We start from the raw sequence: 22,018 nt of genomic DNA, 5'->3' as shown, positions 1-22,018 counted from the left end.
CCAGCATAATTAAGGACCCCAGGCACTCCAGACATTCTCTCTTCCACCTTCTTCTGTTGGGAAAAAGATACAAAAGTCACCGATTCAAGAACAGCTTCTTCCCTGCTGCTATCAGACTTTTGAATGGATCTACCATATACTAAGTTGATCTTTCTCTGCACCCTAGCTATGACTGTAACACTACATTCTGCACCATCTCAAAGTAAAATCAAACGTGCTTTGGCACAAACATCTGCTTTAGATCCCATTACTCCGTGGATTGGTGCCTCTTCAGACACTTGGCAGAAGGCTACACTTTAGCAACATTCTTTGCATCAATTTGATGTCAATGGCAATTTTCAATACAATTGAGGGGGAAATGCCTCAGGGTAATGACAACTTCTAAGTAGTACTGAGCCAAATAGACTAAGAAGCTGACATGGATTTCTGGTCTTTTTATCTAAAGGACGGGCATTCAGAGGGTAGAAATCATTCTTTAGCACGACAAAGACCTTGAATACTGGACAGCACGTTTACGGAAAGATATTCTGAACTTGGAGGATTTAGTGGGAAGCTTTCTGGACTCCAAGGGTCAATAAACAAGGTGCAATTGCACACACAACGGTTATTACTCACTGGAATTTTGCAGATTAAGGATGATTTGACTAACATTTTCAAGACACTAAGGGGAATAGGCGAGGTAGATCATGAGAAATTATTTCCACTGATTAGGGAGCCTAGCAGCAATGAGCATGATGTATAAATTAGACCAATCTTTCAGGATTTGGAAGCAAGAAGCACTTCTACATGTAGTATCATAGAAACTCAAAGTGCAGAAGGAGACCATTCAGCTCATCAAGTCTACACTGATAGCAATCCCACCTATCTCCATGACCCCGCATACTTACCCCGCTAATCCTTCTAACTTATTCATCCAAAGACACTAAGGGACAATTTTGCATGGCCAATGTACCTCACCCGCACATTTTTGGACTGAGAGAGGAAACCAGAGCACTCAGGGGAAGCCCACGCAGACATGGAGAGAACATGCAAACTCCAGACAGACTGTGACCCAAGGCTGGAATTGAACCTGGGTCCCTGGAGCTGTGAGGCAACAGTGCTAAGCGCTGTGCCATTGTGCTGCACTGAGTGAGTGGCAGGATTTTTGGGCTCTCTTCTGGAAATGGCAACTGATGCAGTGTTCATTGTTAATTTTAGAATTGAGAGTGATTGATGGATTTCTGTTAACCAAAGGTGTTATAGGGTAAAGGCAGGTATATGGAGTTAGGTCAGAGGTCAGCCATGATCTACAACAAAGAACAGCACAGCACAGGAACAGGCCCTTCAGCCCATCAAGCCTCTGCTGATGACATGTGACACATTTCTAAACTAAAGACCTTCTGCCTCCACATGGTCCGTATTCCTGTATTCCCTGCCTATTCATGTATCATCAAGATGCCTTTTAAACATTGCTACTGGATCTGTTTTCATCACCTTATCTGGCAGTGCATTCCAGGCACTTACCACCCTCTGTGTTAAAAATTTGCTGCTCACATCTCCTTTAAACTTACCCTTTTTTACCTTAAATCTATGTCCCCTGACATTTCCACCCTGGGAAAAAGACTCTGACCATCCATTCTACCCATGCCTCTCATAATCTCATTGAATGGCAGAAGAGGCTGGAGGGGTTGAATGGTCTCCTCTTCCCATGCTCCGATAGTTGGCCTTTATGGCTGGAGAGTGAGACCGTGGAGAAAATCAGTCAGAAATCCTGCTTCTGGTCACCATCCTGGTCAAACATTCAGGAGCTAGGGAGGAAGTTAAAAGAATAGGTCTTCAAGGGTAGTAATGTCTGGATGACTCTCAGTGGCCTGCCTGGGAGGGAATAGAAATTGGAAGAGAAGGGGGACATGGGGTTTGAAGCATGATGCTTCATATCATTGGGCCATTAGAACCACTTCCAAGACAGGAGGCATCTATTCAAAAGTGGCAAACTTGCACCTCAACAGGACCAATATGCTCTCTCTTGTGATTAGGAAGGGTTTAAACTAACTTGACAAGGATATGGACACCAGCATAGGACTAAGGAGCGTAAAGAGGTGAGTTTTAGGTAGTGCAAGAGAAGGAACTGTTATTAGATAGGAGCAGGCAAAGAAAGGCCATTAGGAATGCAAAGAAAGAATTTTTACAGATGCACCATAGAAAGCATCCTTTCCAGATGTATCCCAGCTTAGTGTAGCTCCAGCTTTGACCAAGACCACTCAAAACTACAAAAGGTTGTGAAAGAAGCCCAGTCCATCACACAAACCAGCCTCCCATCCATTGATTCTGTCTACACTTCCCGCTGCCTTGGAAAAGCGGCCAGCATAATCAAAGACTCCACGCACCCAGGTATATTCTCTTCTGCCTTCTTCCTTCAGGAAAAAGATACAAAAGTCTGAGATCACATACCAACCGATTCAAGAATAGCTTTTTCCCTGCTGCTGTCAGACTTGTGAATGGTCCATACTCACACTAAGTTGATCTTTCTCTACAGACTGTAACATGTCATTCTGCACCCTCTCATTTCCTTCTCCCTGTGTACTCTATGAACAGTATGTTCTGTCTGTGTGGCTTGCAAAAAATTGTATCCCAATATATGTGACAATAATAAATTAAATCAAAATCAAATCTCTGTAAATGCATTATGTATGGTGAATAAGGTGGATTGACCATGCTAAATTGTCCCTTAGTGTCCAAAAGTTTAAGTTTTAAGCCTAAGTTTAAGTTTATCTATTAGTGTCACAAGTAGGCTTATATTAATACCGCAATGAAATTACTGTGAAAATCACCCATCGCCACACTCTGGCACCTGTTCGGGTACACTGAAGGAGAATTTAGCTTGGCCAATGCACCTAACCAGCACATCTTTTAGAATGTGGGAGGAAACAGGAGCACCCAAAGGAAACTCATGTAGACACGGGGAGAACATGCAAACTCCAGACAGTGACCCAAACCGGGAATTGAACCCAGATCTCTGATGCTGTGAGGCAGCAGTGCTGACCACTGTGGGCATGCATATTAGGTGGATTAGCCGCAGTAAAGGTATGGGGTTATAGCAATGGGGTGCGTATGTGGGCAAGGCTGTGGCCCTGGATAAGATACTCTTTCAGAAAGTCAGTGCTGACTTGATAGGCTGAATGGCCTCTTTTGGTTCCAGACAAAGAAAAGCTGATGGTGCAAGAGCTGAGAGACACAAATTTAAAGGTTTGGGCAACAGATGCAGTAGGATTGAAGGGAAGAAGAGTTTTTGTGCAGCAAGGTTAACGACCAGGAATTTGCAATCCAAGAGGGTAATGGAGACAATAATCACTTGAGGGAAATAACCTTACAGGATACGGGACATAGCAGGGAAATGATACTGATTGGATAACTCCACTGAGAGTGTGTCATAGAGTTATACAGGTTTACAGCATGGAAACAGGCCCTTTGGCCCAACTTGTCCATGCCACACCATCAGCTAGTCCCAATTGCCCGCAAATGGCCCATATCCCTCTATACCTATCATACCCATGTAATTGTCTAAATGCTTTTTAAAAGACAAAATTGTACCCACCTCAACTACTGCTTCTGGCAGCTCGTCCCTGACATTCAGAGAGTCCCAGACTCTCTGTGTGAATCAATTGCTCCACTGGACTCTTTTGTATCTTTCCTGTCTCACCTTAAACCTATGCCCTCTAGTTTTAGACTCCCCTACCTTTGACTATCTACCTTATCTATGCCTCTCATTATTTTGTAGACCTCTATAAGATCACCCCCTAATTCTCCTACGCTTTTTTTTCCCTGGAGCGTAGGAGAATTAGGGGGTGATCTTATAAAGTCCCAGTCTATGCAGCCTCTCCTCATAACTCAAACCATCAAGTCCCTGTAGCATCCTAATAAATCTTTACTGCACTCTTTCTAATTTAATGACATCCTTTCTACAGTAAGACAACCAAAACTGTAGACAGTATTCCAAGTGTGGCGTTACCAATGTCATGGTATGGCTTTGATAGGCTGAATGGCCTCCTTCTGTGCCATAACTCTGTGATCCAGTGTAAGAAAGTGCAAGTGTGTGGACACTGAGGGATGACAGGGACAGACTGTGATGGCCCCCATTAACCAGCGAGTCTGCCCAGTGCAGGCAGGCTGCACAGTCATTGGAACTACACCCATTCTTTACGGCGGGGGGAAGGTTCCTCAAACATGTCAGTAGGGTTTGAAAGTGTGAGAGGGGCTTTTTTCCAGAAGGTCTAGGAACTGGGATTGTTCACCGTATACTGCATAAAGCAACCAAACAATAAACAGCGAGCTGTTTCATTGCTGCAATGTATAAAAAAAATCACAAATTTCTTATTGGGCTTCAGAAACCAGCAAAAAACTGGGTACAAAATGTACAAAAAACCCCAAGTCTTTGTGCCTGCGAGACTGTAGACTTGCATGATAAGTGCTTTTCCCCATTGCTGACTGATCCTTGAGCTTTTATCAATCATGTGCCCAGGAAGGTTGATTCACATCCAAAGAAGCAATTTCAAAGAAAGACAGAGCCAGATAGCCCTTTGTTCTCTGACAACACTACCCGTCTGCAGACTGCACCCTGACTCACTGCTCTCTTCTCACCCCCCAAGTTGGTTCCAAGCCCTCTTCTTTGATCGACCTCAGGACTTCCCCGCCGTTTGATCACTGCCCTGCTGCAAACTAGTCCTCCCCCTCAGTTTTAGGTTGCCTCTGCTTGATCCCTGAGCAATGTTTGGGAAGATAAAAAGAAAACAGCCAGGGTCAGGTAGGAATTTTGTTTACAACACGACTTGCCTCTCCCTCCTCCCGCTTCTGAACTCCAAGGCAATGTTGAGATAACAGTTTAATTTTTTTTTCACATGGATCAATCATAGAATCCCTACAGTGCAGAAGGAGGCCATTTGGCCCATCGAGTCTGCACCAACCACAATTCCTACCCCATATATTTAGCCTAGCTAATACCCCTGAGGTTAAAGGACAATTTAGCATGGCCAATCCACCTAACCCACACAACTTTGGACAATGAGAAGAAACCGGAGCACCCGGAGGAAACCCACGCAGACATGGGGAGAATGAGCAAACTCCACAGTGGCCCAAGTTGGGGAATCGAATCCAGGTCCCTGAAGGGCAGCAGTGTTAACCATTGTGCCACTGTGAATCCAGTGCTACTTCTTATCTTAAGGTATATCCAGTCAGGCTCCTGATGATGTTTCATAAATCACAGTGAACACACGACTTACTGAGATTGTTGGGGTATCATCATGGAAGGCTTCTGCTTGACAGTCAAAGACATGTGACCTAGTGAGCTGATCTTCTGTGGAAGTTGCACCAATCTCTGTGTCAGGGTCTGTTGGGGCATCTGCTGAGGGATGGGCTGAGCTTGTGCCACAGTGTCTTGGTTGTTGGTGGAATGAGTGCTCGATGTTGTCTCCTCACAGGCTTTGCCTTTGGTGCCTGGTTTACACACACAAAGCTGGGGCCGTAGGCACATCCCTCCATTCTGACACTGCGGCGAACAATTTGCTGTAAGAGAACAAAAACATGCATTACCGACATTACCGACATTGAGTACAAGAGTTGGGAAATCATGTTGCAGCTATATAAAACCTTGGTTAGGCTGCGTTTGGAGTATTGCCTGCAGTTCTGGTCACCACACTACCAGAAGGACATGGAAGCTTTGGGGAAAGTGCAAAGAAGGTTCACCAGGATGTTGCCTGGCCTCAAGCGTGTTGATTATGAGGAGAGGTAGCATAAACTAGGATTGTTCTCAATGAAAAGGCGGGGGCTGAGGGGAGACCTGATAGAGGGCTGCAAAATTAGGAGAGGCATAAACAGGGTGGGTCATCAGAAGCTTTTTCACAGAGTGGAAATATAGTTACAGGCGAGCACAGGTTCAAGGTGAGGGGGGAAAGTTTAATGGAGATGCGTGGGGTAAATTTTCACACAAAGAGTGGTGGGTGCCTGGAACACGCTGCCAGAAATGATGGAGGCAGGCACATTAGCAACATTTACGAGCATCTGGGTGGGTACATGAATAGGGAAGGAATAGAGGGATAGGGACTGAGTAAGGGCAGAAGGTTTATTCTATAGTTTCGTTAGGGCATCATGATCGGCACAGGCTTGGAGGGCCTGTTCCTGTGCTGTACTTTTCTCTGTTCTTTGACATTGTTGACACACACAAAAAAATCCGTGGTTATCCGGGAAAGTGATGGATAAAACACATGATGAATTCATTTTGCAGCACATAGAGCCAGTGAGGTGAACCATAGACTGTAGACAGATCGATTCCGGGGATGAAGGGGTTGACGTATGAGGAGGGCTTATACACACTAGAGTTTAGAAGGATGAGAGGGGATCTAATCGACCTATAAAATACTCAAAGGGATTGATAAAGAAAATGTAGACCAAATGTTTCCTCTTATAGGGCAATCTCAAACAAGAGGTCACAGGTATAGGCTGAGAGGCAGTAGATTTACAACTGAGGTGAGGAGGAACTACTTCTCACAGAGGGTGATGAATTTGTGGAACTCGCTGCCCCAGTACGGTGGAGTCTGAATCATTAAATGGAGATAGATATATTTCTAATGTTTAAAAATGGGTTAAAGATATTAGGGGAACGGGTAAGGAGTTGGATTTGAGACCAGGGAGAGATCAGCCATGATCTGATTGAATGGCAGAGCAGGCTCGAAGGGCTGAATTTGCCAACTTCTGCTCCTAATTCCTATATTCCTATGTAGTGGTATTAACTGAATGGACATTCTACATCACTCCTCATATTTATCTATGTTAATGCAAATGAAAATCACATGAGATGTAAACACGGCTGCAGATTCACCATTCTACACTATTGAACAAAGTCAAGATTGGCCCCAGTGTTGCAGTTTGGTTAAAGGAAGATAATAAAGTTCAAACATGGTACAAAATACGCACCAGAAATGCTCTTTATGCTTGTTTCGTGTAAAAAGAAAATTGCATCTGTAAAACCATGCAGAGAAAATCTTTGCATTTTAATCCAAATAAATGTCCTGTTCTTGCAAAGCAACAACATTCATGATAAACTGTTTGTTAAACCTATTCTGCAAGTCATGGAACACCAGATCAAAGCTAGAGTGACAACATTAAAGGGAGGATTCATGCTCTAATCTAGTGAGACTCCACAAAAGGGTTCAGAGTAACAAATATTTAAACATTAACAGCATCACCTCCCCCTTGTTCCAAGTATGTAAATTGGCCATGTTAAGACCCTTTGACAAAGGGTCATCTGGACTCGAAACGTCAGCTCTTTTTTCTCCTTACAGATGCTGCCAGACCTGCTGAGATTTTCCAGCATTTCCTCTTTTGGTTTCAGATTCCAGCATGTGCAGTAATTTGTTTTTATTAAGGATATCCACGCCTAGGGGAAGCCGTGGGCAACAGAGGCATCCGATTCATCCCTCCTCCTTCCCCATTATGTATATTCTAATGAGACATGCTTGTCACAGACATGGGTGGGACAGTGGCACAGTGGTTAACACTGCTGCCTCAAAGGGCCAGGGACCCGGGTTTGATTCCCACTTGGATCACTGTCTGTATGTAGTTTGCATGTTCTTCCTGTGTCTGTGTGGGTTTTCTCCAGGTGCTCAGGTTTCCTCCCACAGTCTGAAAGACGTGCTGGTTAGGTGTGTTGGCCGTGCTAAATTCTCCCTCAGTGTACCCAAATAGGAGTAGGATTGTGGCAGCCAGGGATTTTCATAGTAACTTCATTGCAGTGTTAATATAAAGCCTACTTGTGACAAATAATAAATAAACTTTAGTTAAGAATTCCAACATTCCGGAATGAGGTTTCTGAAAGAACCTTCATTTAAAAGGGCTTAACCTAAAATATCAACTGTATTTTTGCATCTTGTAACATTTCAGAACTTCTGTTCACTTTGACATGTTAAGTTTTCTGTATAATTAATATTTAAGTGCTGCTTTTAAATTAAATCATGATTTCAAGGTGAATCGTTTGATAGAGGAACCATATATCATAGAATCCTACAGTGCAGAAAGAGGACATTTGGCCCATCAAATCTGCACTGACCACAATCCCACCCAGGCCCTACCCCCACATATTTTACCCGCTAGTCTCTCTAACCTACGCATCTCAGGACACTTAAGGGGCAATTTTTTTAAGCATGGCCAATCAACCTAACCCACACATCTTTGGACTATGGGAGGAAACTGGAGCACACAGAGGAAACCCACACAGATACGATGAGAATGTGCAAACTCCACACAGACAGGAACCTGAGCTGGGAATCGAACCCAGGACCATGGAACTGTGAAGCAGCAGTGCTAACCACTGTGCTGCCCATGTGGTAATGTCTGGGACAAAGAGAGGATTGGTGTGTTAACAAGCTTTTCGGAAAGCTAGCAAGTTAAAGTGGAATCCCTGATGACCTTGGATAATAGCTGCTTTGTTGTCACGTTTCAGTTGCTTCCAATAGTCATTCACACTTGAGATGTTAGCAGGAACTGAATTCTGTTAGGGGATGCTGACAGTGACATTCCCACCCAATGACAGGGAGGTAGCCATCAACCCCAACTGGCCAATTCCCGCACAGGAGGGGACAAGAGGTCAAGTTTCAATGTCTGGTCTGTCCACAGAAGCAACAAAGAGACAGAAAAGCAGCACATTCTCACTCAGTCGTGAAGCTTGCCGAAAATGGGCCACAAATTAAAACTGAGCCAACCAGGTTCCATCGGGAATTAACCAGAAAGACAAAGGACAATATTTGACCCAGTCATTGTTATGGTTTAAAGTTTATTTATTCATGTCACAAGTAGGTTAAGTTACTGTGAAAATCCTTGTGTGTCATTTTATGTTTTGGGAATCACTGATGAAAGTTAGGAACCTGGCTATCTGATAGCCAAGTTCCACACACATGAGGACGGTCTCAACAAGGATCTTGTGTTCACGTCGCACTATCTGTAACCCCCAACACTTGCCTGGGTTTGCAAAACCTCACTCACTGTACTGTCTGGAGACAATACACATCTCTTTAACCTGTGATCAGTGCTCCTTCCACTCACATTGTCGGCCACTTCAAGACTTGAACAGCAGGTTAGGTGTAAAGATTCGCGTTCTAATCAGTAATCTGAAAACTGTCTGTGCTTTATATGCTCTTTCTGAGGCCAGAACTCTCCATTCACCTGACGAAGGGACTAACCCGAAAGCTTGTGCGTTTACTATCAAATAAATCGGTTGGACTAAAACCTGGTGTTGTCAGACTTTTTACTGTGTTTACCCCAGTCCAACGCCGGCACATCCACATCATGAAAGTTAGGAACCCAAGATTGATTTGATTTACTATTCATCCTGTATTAGTATGCAGTGAAAGGCAATGTTTCTTGTACACTATACAGACAAAGCATACCGTTCATAGAGAAGGAGAGTGTACAGAATGTAGAGTTACAGTCATAGCTAGAGTGTAGAGAAAGATCAACTTAATGTGAGGTAGGTCCATTCAAAAGTCTGATGGCAGCAGGGGAGAAACTGTTCTCGAGTCGGTTGGTACGTGACCTCAGACTTTTGTATCTTTTTCCCGATGGAAGAAGGTGGAAGACAGAACGTCCAGTGTGTGTGCAGTCCTATGCTGGATGCTTTGCCGAGGCAGTGGGAGTTGTAGACAGTGTCAATGGGTGGGAGATTGATTTGAGTAATGGACTGGGCTTCATTAATGATCCTTTGTAGTTTCCTGCAGTCTTGCACAGAACAGGAGCCATACCAAGCTGTGATATAACCAGAAAAAATGCTTTCTATGGTACATCTGTAAAAGGTTGGTGAGAGTCATGGCAGACATGCCAAATTTCCTTAGTCTTCTGAGAAAGTAGAGGCGTTGGTGGGCTTTCTTAACTATAGTGTTAGCATGGGGGGGACCAGGACAGGTTGTCGGTAACCTGGACACCATAAATTGCCCTTTTCAAGCAAGTGTATAGTGCAGGATTACCTAGTTTCTTGATGATACATTATATGAAATAGCATGGATATTGCAGCACAGGATCGGGTTGATGCTATATCCAATACAAATCTCCTCACACCACTCTTCATCTAACCCTAACAGAAAATCTTTCCATTCTCCTCCATGTGTTTACCTAGCTTCTCTGGTATATATGGTATTGGTATCTATGGTATTGGCCTCAAACGCTCCTTGCGCATTTTAACTGCTCTTTGGGTAAAGCAGTTGCTCCGAGTTGCCTTATTGAATGCATTGCCGACTGTTTATTGTTTCTGGCCCCCAGTTTTGGCCTTCCCTACAACATGGACCTCCTTCCCCTTGTGCATTCATCAGGGTCACAGAATCGCTGCAGCGCAGAAGGAGACCATTCAGCCCCTCACTTCGACACAGGCTCTCTAAATAAGCAATTCACTTGCACAGTATCACAATGGTTAGCGCTGCTGCCCCACAGCGCCAGGGACCCGAGTTCGATTCCTGGCTTGGGTCACCATCTGTGCAGAATCTGTGCATTCTCCCCATGTCTGCGTGGGTTTCCTCCAGGTGCTCCGGTTTCCTCCCACAGTCCAAAACACGTGCTGGTTAGGTGCACTGGCCATGCTAAATTCTCCCTCAGAGTACCCAAACAGGCACCGGGGCGTGGTGACTAGAGGATTTTCACAGTAACTTCACTGCAGTGTTAATGTAACTTACTTGTGACACTAATAAATAAACTTTAAAAAACTCCTTTTCCTTGTAACGCTGCACAACAAAAGTTATGTAACATGGCAGCTTCCTCGTGTTATCAACAAGGGAGCCTCTCTTCACCCTGATTTTGCATCTTCTTTTTAGATACTGGGTTGCTAAATTCAGGGAGAATGTCTCGAACAGATCTGAAATTTGTAACTGTCAGTTACTTAAATTGCTGAATAAAATGCCCCACAGTTTCCTACGTTTTCACCTAACTGCTTTTCAGCAACATAGTAATCATAGAAACCCTACAGTGCAGAAGGAGGCCATTTGGCCCATCGAGCCTGCTCCCACAACAATCCCACCCAGGCCCTGTCCCCGCTTAGTTACCCTGTTAATCCCTCTAACCTATCACATCCCTGGAAGCTAAGGGTTAAGTTATCATGGCCAATCAACCTAACCCGTATATCTTTGGACCGTGAGAGGAAACCGGAGCACCTGGAGGAAACCCACGCAGACGTGGGGAAAACGTGCAAATTCCACACAGACAGTGACCCAAGTCAGGAATCGAACTTGGGTCCCTGGAGCTGTGAGGCAACAGTGATAACCACTGCGCCACCGTACCGCCATATGGAATCTGCGTGGCTCACTCAGCTGTGAGCGTTCGATATTCTGAATAAAATTCCAGATCTTGCAAATGCAACAAAGGATAGATCATTTGCAGCATTTGTGTTTCTTCTTTGCTTCATGGGGATCTGCGATTCTCCACACTGAAGTCCAAGAATCTCAGTAACATCTGTGCTGCAAATCCACGCGCTCCACCGGATTTGAAGGCAGTGTTCTATTCTGTGGTAACCAGAGAGGTCCGAGCTCACCATGCAGACACCTGCTAAGAATAGCAATCCAACAATCTGACATGCCAGTGAAGCCGGGTTTTTTTTTTCAACTTCTTGTATCTCAATTTTATTCCATTTCCTGACAGTCGGTGAGTGAACAGGAAACGTTTGCAGACGTACATCTGGGCTTCATTTACGAAGTGTACACAAACCCGCAGCCAACACGGTGCATACGAAATAAGGCATGTTTTTCACCATACAAACAACCGCTTACTGCGGAGTTAGATGTCATCGTTTTCAAGTCCTGGCAGGTGTGGTAAACACAGTAAGAAATCTCACAACACCAGGTTAAAGTCCAACAGGTTTATTTGGTAGCGAAAGCCACTAGCTTTCGGAGCGCTGCTCCTTTGTCAGGTGTGGTTAAGACCATGAAGGCAGCAAACAAAGAAATCTCCATTCAATCTGTCCTCAAAGTTTAAGATTAGTCATTCACACCTCAGGCATCATGTGCTAAACATGTGCATATTTTGTTACTGCATTTTTTAATAAGTTCAAATTTCCAGACTGTTCCATTCTCCGCAAGGGGCTGCGGGAGTAGAATGGTCACTCAAGGGAATTAACCCAGATTTCTGGTTTTAAAGTTTATTTATTAGTGCCACAAGTAGGCTTACATTCACACTGCAACGAAGTTATTGTGAAAATCCCCCAGTCGCCACATTCTGGTGCCTATTTGGATACACTGAGGAAGAATTTAGCAGGGCCAATGCATCTAACCAGCATGTCTTTCGGATTGTGAGAGGAAACTGGAGCGCCCAGAGGAAACCCACACACACATGGGGAGAATGTGCAGAATCTGCACAGTCATCCAAGCCAGGAATCGAACCCGGGTCCCTAGCTCTGTGAGGCAGCAGTACCAACCACTGTGCTACTGTGCTGCCTCTCTGAGAGGTGCTGGTTCAAAACCCACCATGGGAGTTTGTTCAGTTATTTGAAAGCTAGCATCAGCTGTGACGACTATGGGATGACTGGATTATTGTAAAAACCCAACTAGTTCATTAATGTATAAAAGCAAATTACTGTGAATGCTGGAATCTGAAACCAAAAGAGAAAACATTGGAAAATCTTAGCAGTGCTGGCAGCATCTGTAAGGAGAGAAAAGAGCTGATGTCAAAGCTTTGACAAAGTGTCATCTGGACTCAAAACGTCAGCTCTTTTTTCTGCTTACGGATACTGCCAGACCTGCTGAGATTTTCCAGCATTTTCTTTTTAGTTCACTAATGTCCTTGAGGGAGGGAAACACAGTCTGGTGTATATGTGACTCCAGACCCACACTAATGTGGTCGACTGTCCAAAGTGAAGCCACAAAGGTGTTTTCATGGGAAATCAGAGGTCACCAATATGGGTAGACCTTCCTGGTGATACCCATATCCTGTGAATGAATAAATTAACAGTAAAGCCCTAGGATTACATTATGCGTTGACCTATTTACAGAAACTGGGCAGTGTGTCCCCTACAGGGCAAATTCATGGTTCACATCATTACGAAATAATACTTTGTGCATCAGCTAGTATAATGCTACCCTTATAAATCAGGGCATTCCTCAACTTACTGTGAGCAATGTCAATGTCTTGTCTACAACATTGTTAAGGTTTGTTAATTTCATGTCAATTACATTGTTAAGGTTAAGAGAAAGAGGTGATGGATATTAATTGCCTTTGAGCTTACACAAATAAGGGATAGCTAGGAACTGGGCTGTGTCGAAGGAGAGCTATGAAAAACCAACAAACTCTATCAGTAAAGAAATGCTCGTGGTCTTGGTTCCTGCTTCAACTGGCTTGGATCTTATTAACAAATTTGTAGGTAAAATGTTAGAATCTGACATTAAGGAGGAAATTGCGAGGCATCTGAAAGGGAATTGCTTGATAGAGCAGATGCAGCACGGTTTCATTAAAGGGAAGTCGTGTCTGACAAATTTACTGGAGTTCTATGAGGATGTGTCTAGGGCGGTGGATAGAGGAGAGCCGGTGGATGTGGTCTTTCTAGATTTTCAGAAAGCGTTTGACAAAGTACCTCACAAGAGGTTATTGCAGAAGGTCGAGGGACATGGAGTTGGGGGTAGGGTGTTAGCGTGGATAGAGGATTGGTTGTCAAATAGGAGGCAGAAAGTGGGGGTCAACGGGTGCTATTCAGATTGGCGGATGGTGACTAGTGGAGTGCCCCAGGGGTCGGTGCTGGGGCCTCAGCTTTTTACCATTTATATAGATGATCTGGAGGAGGGAACCGAGTGTAGGGTGTCGAAATTTGCTGATGACACCAAGATTGGGGGAACGGCAAATTGTGCGGAGGGTGTGGAGAGTCTGCAGAAGGATCTAGATAGGCTGGGCGAATGGGCCAGGAAATGGCAAATGGAATTTAATGTTGGCAAGTGTGAGGCGGTCCACTTTGGTCGGAAGAATGCTAGGAAGGACTATTAATTACGGGGCGAAAAACTGCAGCAGGCGACGGTGCAGAGGGACCTCGGGGTCCTTGTGCATGAGTCACAAAAACCCAGCTTGCAGGTGCAGCAGGTGGTCAGGAAGGCGAATGGGATGCTGGCCTTCATAGCGAGGGGGATTGAATATAAAAGTAGGGAGGTCTTGCTGCAGCTGTATAGGGCATTGGTGAGGCTGCAGCTGGAGTACTGTGTGCAGTTTTGGGCGCCGCACCTGCGCAAAGATATTTTGGCCTTGGAGGGAGTGCAGAGGAGGTTTACTAGGCTGATACCGGAGTTGAGGGGGTTGAGCTATGAGGAGAGGCTGAATAAACTGGGCGTGTACTCGTTAGAGTTTAGAAGAATGAGGGGAGATCTCATTGAGACGTATAAGATGATGAATGGGATGGATAGGATAGAGGTGGAGAGACTCTTCCCGCTCAAAAAAGACAGTAGGACTAGGGGGCACAGCCTCAAGATAAAAGGGGGGCGGTTTAGAACGGAGTTGAGGAGGAACTTCTTCACTCAAAGGGTGGTGAATCTCTGGAATTCTCTGCCCGTTGAGGTGGTGGAGGCTGCCTCGCTAAATATTTTTAAGACGCGGGTTGATGGGTTTTTGATAAGAGAGGGGATTAAGGGTTATGGGGAGAGGGCGGGAAAGTGGAACTGAGCCACGACAGATCAGCCATGATCTTATTGAATGGCGGGGCAGGCTCGAAGGGCTAGATGGCCTACTCCTGCTCCTATTTCTTATGTTCTTATGTTCTAACAAGCAACACCACACAATAGTCAATAGTTTAAATATATAGTCATCACAAACACACAGGTACATAAAGAAACATATGAGGGTCTTTCTCTGTATTGCTCTGAATTTGGAGCACGGCAGTCTAGGCTGCCAACCTGCCATATCTCTGAGATGATTAAGCCAGTGCTCATTCTGGGAATGCAAGTCACCGTATCTGTTCATACATTGATAAAGTCAACCGCTACCTCAGAAAAGCAGCCAGCAAAATCAAGGACCGCATGCACCCTGGACTTATTCTCTTCCACCTTCCTCCATCAGGAAAAAGATACAAAAGTCTGAGGACATGTACCAACCAACTCAAGAACAGCTTCTTCCCTGCTGCTACTGGACTTTTGAATGGACCTACCATATATTAAGTTGACCTTTCTCTTCAACCGAGCTATGACTGTAACACTATATTCTGCACTCTCTCCCTTCCATCTCCTCTATGTACTGTACGAACGGTACATTTTGTCTGTATAGCATGCAAGAAACAATACCTTTCACTTTATCCCAATACATGTGACAATAATAAATCAAATCAAATCAAATTGGGGATTAGTAAATTACCTGTTCATTTCAGGTTTCAAGTCGGAAAGTCAATAGAACCCAAGATAAAACACCTGATTGCTCCCCAAAGAAAATTAAACAATCTGGAAGTTTTAACTTGTTAAAGAAATGTCCACATGTACAGCACATATTCAAATTTTAAGTTTACTTATTAGTGTCACAAGTAGGCTTACATTAACACTGCAATGAAGTTACTGTGAAAATCCCCTAGTCACCACACTCTGGTGCCTGTTCGGGTACACTGAGGGAGAATTTAGCACGGCCAATGCACTTAACCAGCACGGCTTTTAGACTGTGGGAGGAAATCGGAGAACCTGGAGGAAACCCACGCAGACACGTGAGAATGTGCAGACTCCACACAGACAATGATCTAAGCTGGGAATACGAACCCTGGTTCCTGGTGCAGCGACGCAGCACTGCTAACCACTGCGCCACCGTGCCACCCGAAGTGTGAATGACAAATCTTGGTGCTTTATATACGAAGACAGATTTAGTGTAGATTTCTTTGTTTGCGAGTTTCTTTCTCGCCTATCACAAAATGATTCATTTGGAACATGGCAGATGCATGTTAAATTGCCAGACTTTGGTATATAAGCCCATAATAACTGCTATCGATATCCGAAACTATGTTTAGATTTCCCCAAGGGAATTGTAAACCAAAATAACTACATTACCCTGAAATTTAGAAATTAGTGACCAGATTTCACTTTTAGTAACTTTTACTGTAACCTGAATCAGAACGCACAAAAAATTAAACATGAATTAACAGGCAAAGAATAGTTCAAATGAAAAGGCATATTTCCGTTTAATTTGTTGATACAACAAAGATCCATCTTGCATCACCAACAAGCATCCACATCACTTCCTGCAGAGGTGTGGCACCAAGTACTTTCCAACTCAGCCTCTGGTTCACACGTTCTCCTCAATCAACCTGACCCTGGAATTGCAATCAGCGTATTGCACCCAAGGGGCCCAGATACAGTTAACATGGACAAAGCACAGCTTATGACAAATGAAACTCATCATCGGGACTACAGCAATGTCTCCAAACAGAAGTAGATAGATTTCTCTGGCAAAATGCAGTTAAGTAGGTAGAGAGGATAGTTCGATAATACAAATTCATCGCTTTACTGGCAAAATGCAGTGAGTGGAGGATAGTAATGTCTCACAAATTATGTGCAGAAGACCCATCACAGGTGCTTACAAGTGACTGACAGGTGTGTTACTCTATCATTGGGCAGCATGGTGGCACAGTGATTAGCACTGCTGCCTCACAGCACCAGGGACCCAGGTTCAATCCTCAGCTCGGGTCACTGTCTGTGCAGAGTTTGCACATTCTCCTCATGCCTGCATGGGTTTCCTCTGGGTGTTCCAGTTTCCTCCTGCACTCCAAAGATGTGCGGGTTACATAAGAACATAAGAAATAGGAGCAGGGGTAGGCCATCCAGCCCTTCGAGCCTGCCCCACCATTCTACTAGAACATGGCTGATCTGAAGTGGGTCAGTTCCGCTTTCCTGCTTTCTCCCCATAACCCTTAATTCCCTTGTCTATCAGAAACCTATCCACCCGTGACTTAAATACATTTAGTGAGGTAGCCTCCACCACTTCAATGGGTAGAGAATTCCAGAGGCTCACCACCCTTCGAGTGAAGAAGTTCCTCCTCAACTCCAACCTAAACTGCCCGCCCCCCCCTTATTTTGAGGCTGTGCCCTCTAGTTCTGCTATCCTTTCTAAGCGGGAAGGGTTAGGTTGATTGGCCATGCTAAATTGCCCCATAGTGTCAGGGGGACCAGCAGGGGCTATGGGGGTAGGGCCTGGGTGGGATTGTGGTCAGTGCAGATTTGATGGGTCGAATGGCCACCTTCTGCACTTTAAGGATTCTATCTACACTCTGGCTGGAAACAATGGTGTCGCAATGTGCAGAACCTGGTCTTTTCCAATCAATTTCCAGAAAATTGTGCAGAGAAGAAATTCTCCATTCACTGGGGCATTTGCGTGGGGAATTTAAGCCATTATTTTTCTTTTGTTTAACGTTTACTTTGCTTCAAAGGATTCCCGGATTAAACAAATGAAGGGAACCTTATCTTCTCTGTATCTCACTTCACAAGTTCAAAGCCTTTATGTAACGGCTCACGCATCTGTCTTAAAACATTGGAGTGCTATGTTTTGATTTCTCGCGCACTCAACAGTGCAATAAATGCTGTTGATGGGCAGTGAAATGTGTCCTTCCCCCAGTTAATAACAGAGCTAAGGACAAACCTGCACTGAACCAACAATGTACTTCAGCTCCAGAACAATAGGTTGCGTTGCTGCAGTATCAGGTCTCCATTCTGCGCATCATCAATTTCTTATAAATAGCACGGGCAAAACTGCTGGGGCAGTGTCAAAGGCAAATTAAAACAAGATTGTGTTCCAAAAAATAAAAGCTAATTACTGCTGGAATCTGAAAGCAAAACAGAAAATGCTGGAAAATCTCAGCAGGTCTGATAGCATCTGTGGGGAGAGAACAGAACCAATGTTTCAAGTCTAGATGATCCTTCATACAATCCCTACCGTCCAGAAGGGGGACATTCGGCCCATCGAGTCTGCACTGACCACAATCCTACCCAGACCCGATTCCCACAATTCCACACCTGCTAATCCCCCTGACACTTGGGGCAATTTAGCATGGCCAATCAACCTAAGCCATACATCTCTGGAGTGTGGGAGGAAGCCGGAGTATCCAGAGGATACCCACGCAGGCACGGGGAGAATGTGCAAACTCCACACAGACAGTGACCCGAGGCTGGAATTGAACCTGGCACTGTGAGGCAGCTTCACCAGGTTCTTTTCTGTTGGCACTACTTTGAAGGAGTGTCCTTGGCCAATATTTATCCCTTTACCAACATCACTAAAACAGGTGATCTGGTCATTATCAGGTTGGTGTCCGTAGGAGCTTACTGTGCACAAATCGACTGCCGCACTTTGCACGTTGCAACAGTGACCTCACTTCAACAAGGGATATAGACAGGGTGAGTAGGGAGCAGCTGTTCCCCTTGGTTGAGGGGTCAACCACCAGAGAGTGTAGTTTTAGGTTGAGGGACAGGAGATTCAGAGGGGATTTGAGGAAAAACCTTTTCACTCAGAGTGTGGTGAGAATCATACACCGTCTGGGAAGGTAGTGGGGGCTTACAGCCTTAAAAAAAACAATGATATTAACATGTTTTTTAATGAGGAATGAGCACTTGGAATATCATAACATTCAAGAATACGGGATACATGCAGGAAAATGGGATTACATGCCTTCACTGGTAGTTATTGTCGGTGTAGAAGGTCCTGCTAAGGACATAAGAACTAGGAGCAGGAGTAGGCCATTTGGCCCCTCGAGCCTGCTCCACCATTCAATAAGATCATGGCTGATCTTTTTGTGGGACTCAGCTCCACTGACCCGCCTGCTCACCATAACCCTTAATTCCTTTACTGTGCAAAAAGCTATCTATCCATGCCTTAAAAACATTCAACAAGGTAGCCTCAACTGCTTCACTGGGCAGGGAATTCCACAGATTCATAACCCTTTTAGTTTCTGCACTGTATAACTCTACCTCATTGGTTGTAAAGTGTTTCAAGGACATCCAGAGGTTTTTAATGTCTCGATCATCAGTCCCTATATGTAGAGGGAAATTTTATCATCTTGCCCACCACGGGAATCGTAGTGGGCGAGGAGTAGACCATGCAAAGGTCTGCTAACCTCAGGCGGAATGTTCTGGTTTTGGAGCAAGCATAACTGGAAAACCTTTAACTTTATGAGTGTGATTTTAGGGTCGGAACTCTCCAGATCTTCAGCTCTGGCGAAGGATCATCCAGACTCAAAATGTTGGCTCCATTATGTCCCCACAGGTGCTGTCAGGCCTGCTGAGATTTTCCAGCCATTTCTGTTTTTGTTTCAGATTCCAGCATCTGCAGTATTTAGCTTTTATTTCTTAAAATGTAAATATTACGTTCATAAGCACTTACAAGTATAGAAATTTGAAAGCATTTAGGTAGCTTCTGTCCCAGTGAAGAGGTCAAAACCTCAACTTGTTTGAAAATCATTAGTCCACGTTCATCTTATTTGGTCAAAATAAGATTCGGTATATCAGCTTTTTGAATCATAGGGCGGGATTTTCCCCTCCCACCCCGTTCTGCCCGCCATGGGAATCGTTGAGGGCTGGGGGGAGAGGACAATGCAAAGGTCTGTTGAACTCAGGTAGGAATTTCCAGCCTTGGGGTCAGTGTGGATGGAAAATCCACCCAAAGAGTTCCAGAGAGTGTCAAAGCAGAATGCTTCAAGGAAGTGATGGAGGATAGCGATCAGCAGTTACCTTCAGTAGACACAGTGGGCGCGACTTTGCGGCCTCACTCTTCCCAAAACCGTAAATGCTGCCCAAGGTCAACAGACTTTCCCACTGTCTGCCCCTCGCCCGCTCCAATTCCCGTGACAGGTGGGGTGGTAAAATTCCAGCCAGTTTGTCAGAGTTTGAAAGATTCACTTTATCATTTCATTTTCAGACAATGGCAGAAGTTCCTGGATCAGTAAGCAATATTCCACTGTCCAAGATGTTTGCAACACGGATTCAGTCCAGCTCCAGAAGCTAACAAGAGGTTGCTGCCATTTTCGAGGATAACTCCTTTTTGTGTCTCCCTGTCTGCACGAGGGAATTCTCCAATAATAAACCTGCACCTTTCAAATTAGAGTCAAACTACTCTCTTCCGGCTGAACAATCAAGACCCTGCAAAAAGGTGCAAAGGAAGTTCACAACTAATAGGTTTAAGTACGAACATGTGCTCACTCAAGTAACCTAAAATTTTCCTCAGCGGATGTGGGTTTAATTATTATTTATTGTAAAACGGGTCCAGAAATTAGGAGGAAACTAGTGCAGAGGTGAGGCATCTTGTCTCAGTGCATAGCAATAGCTGTTCGAACCTTCAGAAGATTCCAGAAATACTGATGGTTGGTGCTCCGCTCTCTGTCTTTTAGCTGAGTCAACTTTACGCTGGGGCTTGTTTTGTTCATGTGATGCACGTATAATATATATGTAGTATGTTGGGGTGAAGCTGCCCCTTTAAGAGTGTGGATCAGGGCAATTAGCTCCTGGGCAATTGCCCCTGGGCAATTAGCTCCTCCCAATGTAGAAGCCTGTTGGGCAGTCTTAGACCTGATTGTGAATCAGTGCAGACCTTAAATTAAGAGCTCCCACTGGTCAGGTTATCAAGTCTACCTTGCGATTCTTTATGCATCCTTAGTCCATAGCAGCATATTAAACAGTGTGAATTACGGGGTTAGTGAGGTGTATGAGCTACCTCACAAATAATGAGCAACTTGAGTGGCTAATTCAGGCATCAGAATGAAGGAGACAGGTTAGGAGAGAAATGCCAAGAGCCAGTGTTCATCAGGCGCTCAAACAAAGTGACCAATTTAACAAAAAGTTGCACTTCCATCGTGCTCCTTACAACCACTGGATGTTTCAACTACCTCACAATCACTGAAGCACCTTTGAAAGGAGTCGCTATTGTCCTGTCTCAAACGCAGCCGCCAGCTTCAGGGTGGACAGCTGCTGCCTCACAGTGCCGGGGAGCCAGGCTTAATTCCCAACTTGGGTCACTGTCTGTGTGGGGTCTGCACGTTCTCCCCATGTCTGCGTGGGTTTCCTCCGGGTGCTCCGGTTTCCTCCCACAGTCTGAAACACGGGCTGGTTAGGTGTATTGGCCATGCTAAATTCTCCCTCAGTGTACCTGAACAGGCATTGGGGTGCGGCGACTAGGGGATTTTCACAGTAACTTCATTGCAGTGTTAATGTAAGCCTATTTGTGACAATAATAATTAGCCTTTAAGCTTTAACTTCTGAAGGGCAGTGAGGGATGAGCAATAAATGCCTGGCCAGTGACACTCACCTCACATATTCGCATAAGTGAGGTGATCGATCATTATAAATCATCCCCTCCAAATATGCTACCACAACAGAGCAGATTTCCTCCGGGGAATAAACATTGCCACGTTGATATGTCCTACTCACCCAGATTAGGTGAATGGCCTGAAGGGAATCTAAACAGCACTGATGATGACTCCTAGCGAGAAACCTCAATCTTCACCACAGCACTTGGCTTCAATTACCTTGGTCACACTCCAGCCCTGAGTGGGATATCAATCCTACAAATCTCAAAGTGATGCAGAGCGTTCCACCATGCAGTGGTTAACTTGTTTCAAAACTGGAATAACTATTCCATGGTATCATACAGTGCAGAAGAGACTCTTCGGCCCATCGAATCTGCACTGACACGCGACCAACACCTAACCTCCAACCTAATCCCAGTTTACCAGCACTTGGCCCATACTCTTGAATGTTCTGATGTGCCAAGTACACCCAGGTACTTTTTAAAGGATGTGAGGCAACCCGTCTCCACCACCCTCCCGGGCAGCACATTCCAGACCATCACCACCCTCTGGAAAAAAAGGATTTTCCTCACATTCTCTCTAAACCCTCATCTTGAACCTATGTCTCCTTGTAACTGCCCCTTCAACAAAGGAGAACAGCTACTCCTTACTCATGCCCCTCATAATCTTGTACACCTTGATCAGATCGACTCCCAGTTTTCTCTGTTCCAACGAAAACAACCCAAGCTTACCCAACCTCTCCTCATCAATGTTCCATCCCAGGCAACAACCTGGTGAATCTGCTTT

General features: G+C 44.8%; 1 protein-coding gene across 6 annotated transcripts in view; it reads right to left on the bottom strand.

The window, feature by feature from the left end:
- The window catches only part of ltbp1 (latent transforming growth factor beta binding protein 1), a 331,204-nt gene that overhangs the window by 292,134 nt on the left and 17,052 nt on the right, over window positions 1-22,018 (bottom strand). For all 6 annotated transcript variants that reach the window (XM_080200719.1, XM_080200720.1, XM_080200722.1 and 3 more), the window contains exon 3: window positions 5,256-5,538. In XM_080200719.1, coding sequence (XP_080056845.1) covers window positions 5,256-5,538 — 283 coding nt within the window. The remainder of the gene's footprint in view (window positions 1-5,255; window positions 5,539-22,018) is intronic.

This window comes from Carcharhinus amblyrhynchos, chromosome 12 (genome assembly GCF_965287045.1).
Source record: "Carcharhinus amblyrhynchos chromosome 12, sCarAmb.v2.hapA, whole genome shotgun sequence".
Lineage (NCBI taxonomy): Eukaryota > Metazoa > Chordata > Chondrichthyes > Carcharhiniformes > Carcharhinidae > Carcharhinus > Carcharhinus amblyrhynchos.
Note: the sequence above shows the minus strand (reverse complement) of the source record. Positions and strands in the feature narration are given on the sequence as shown.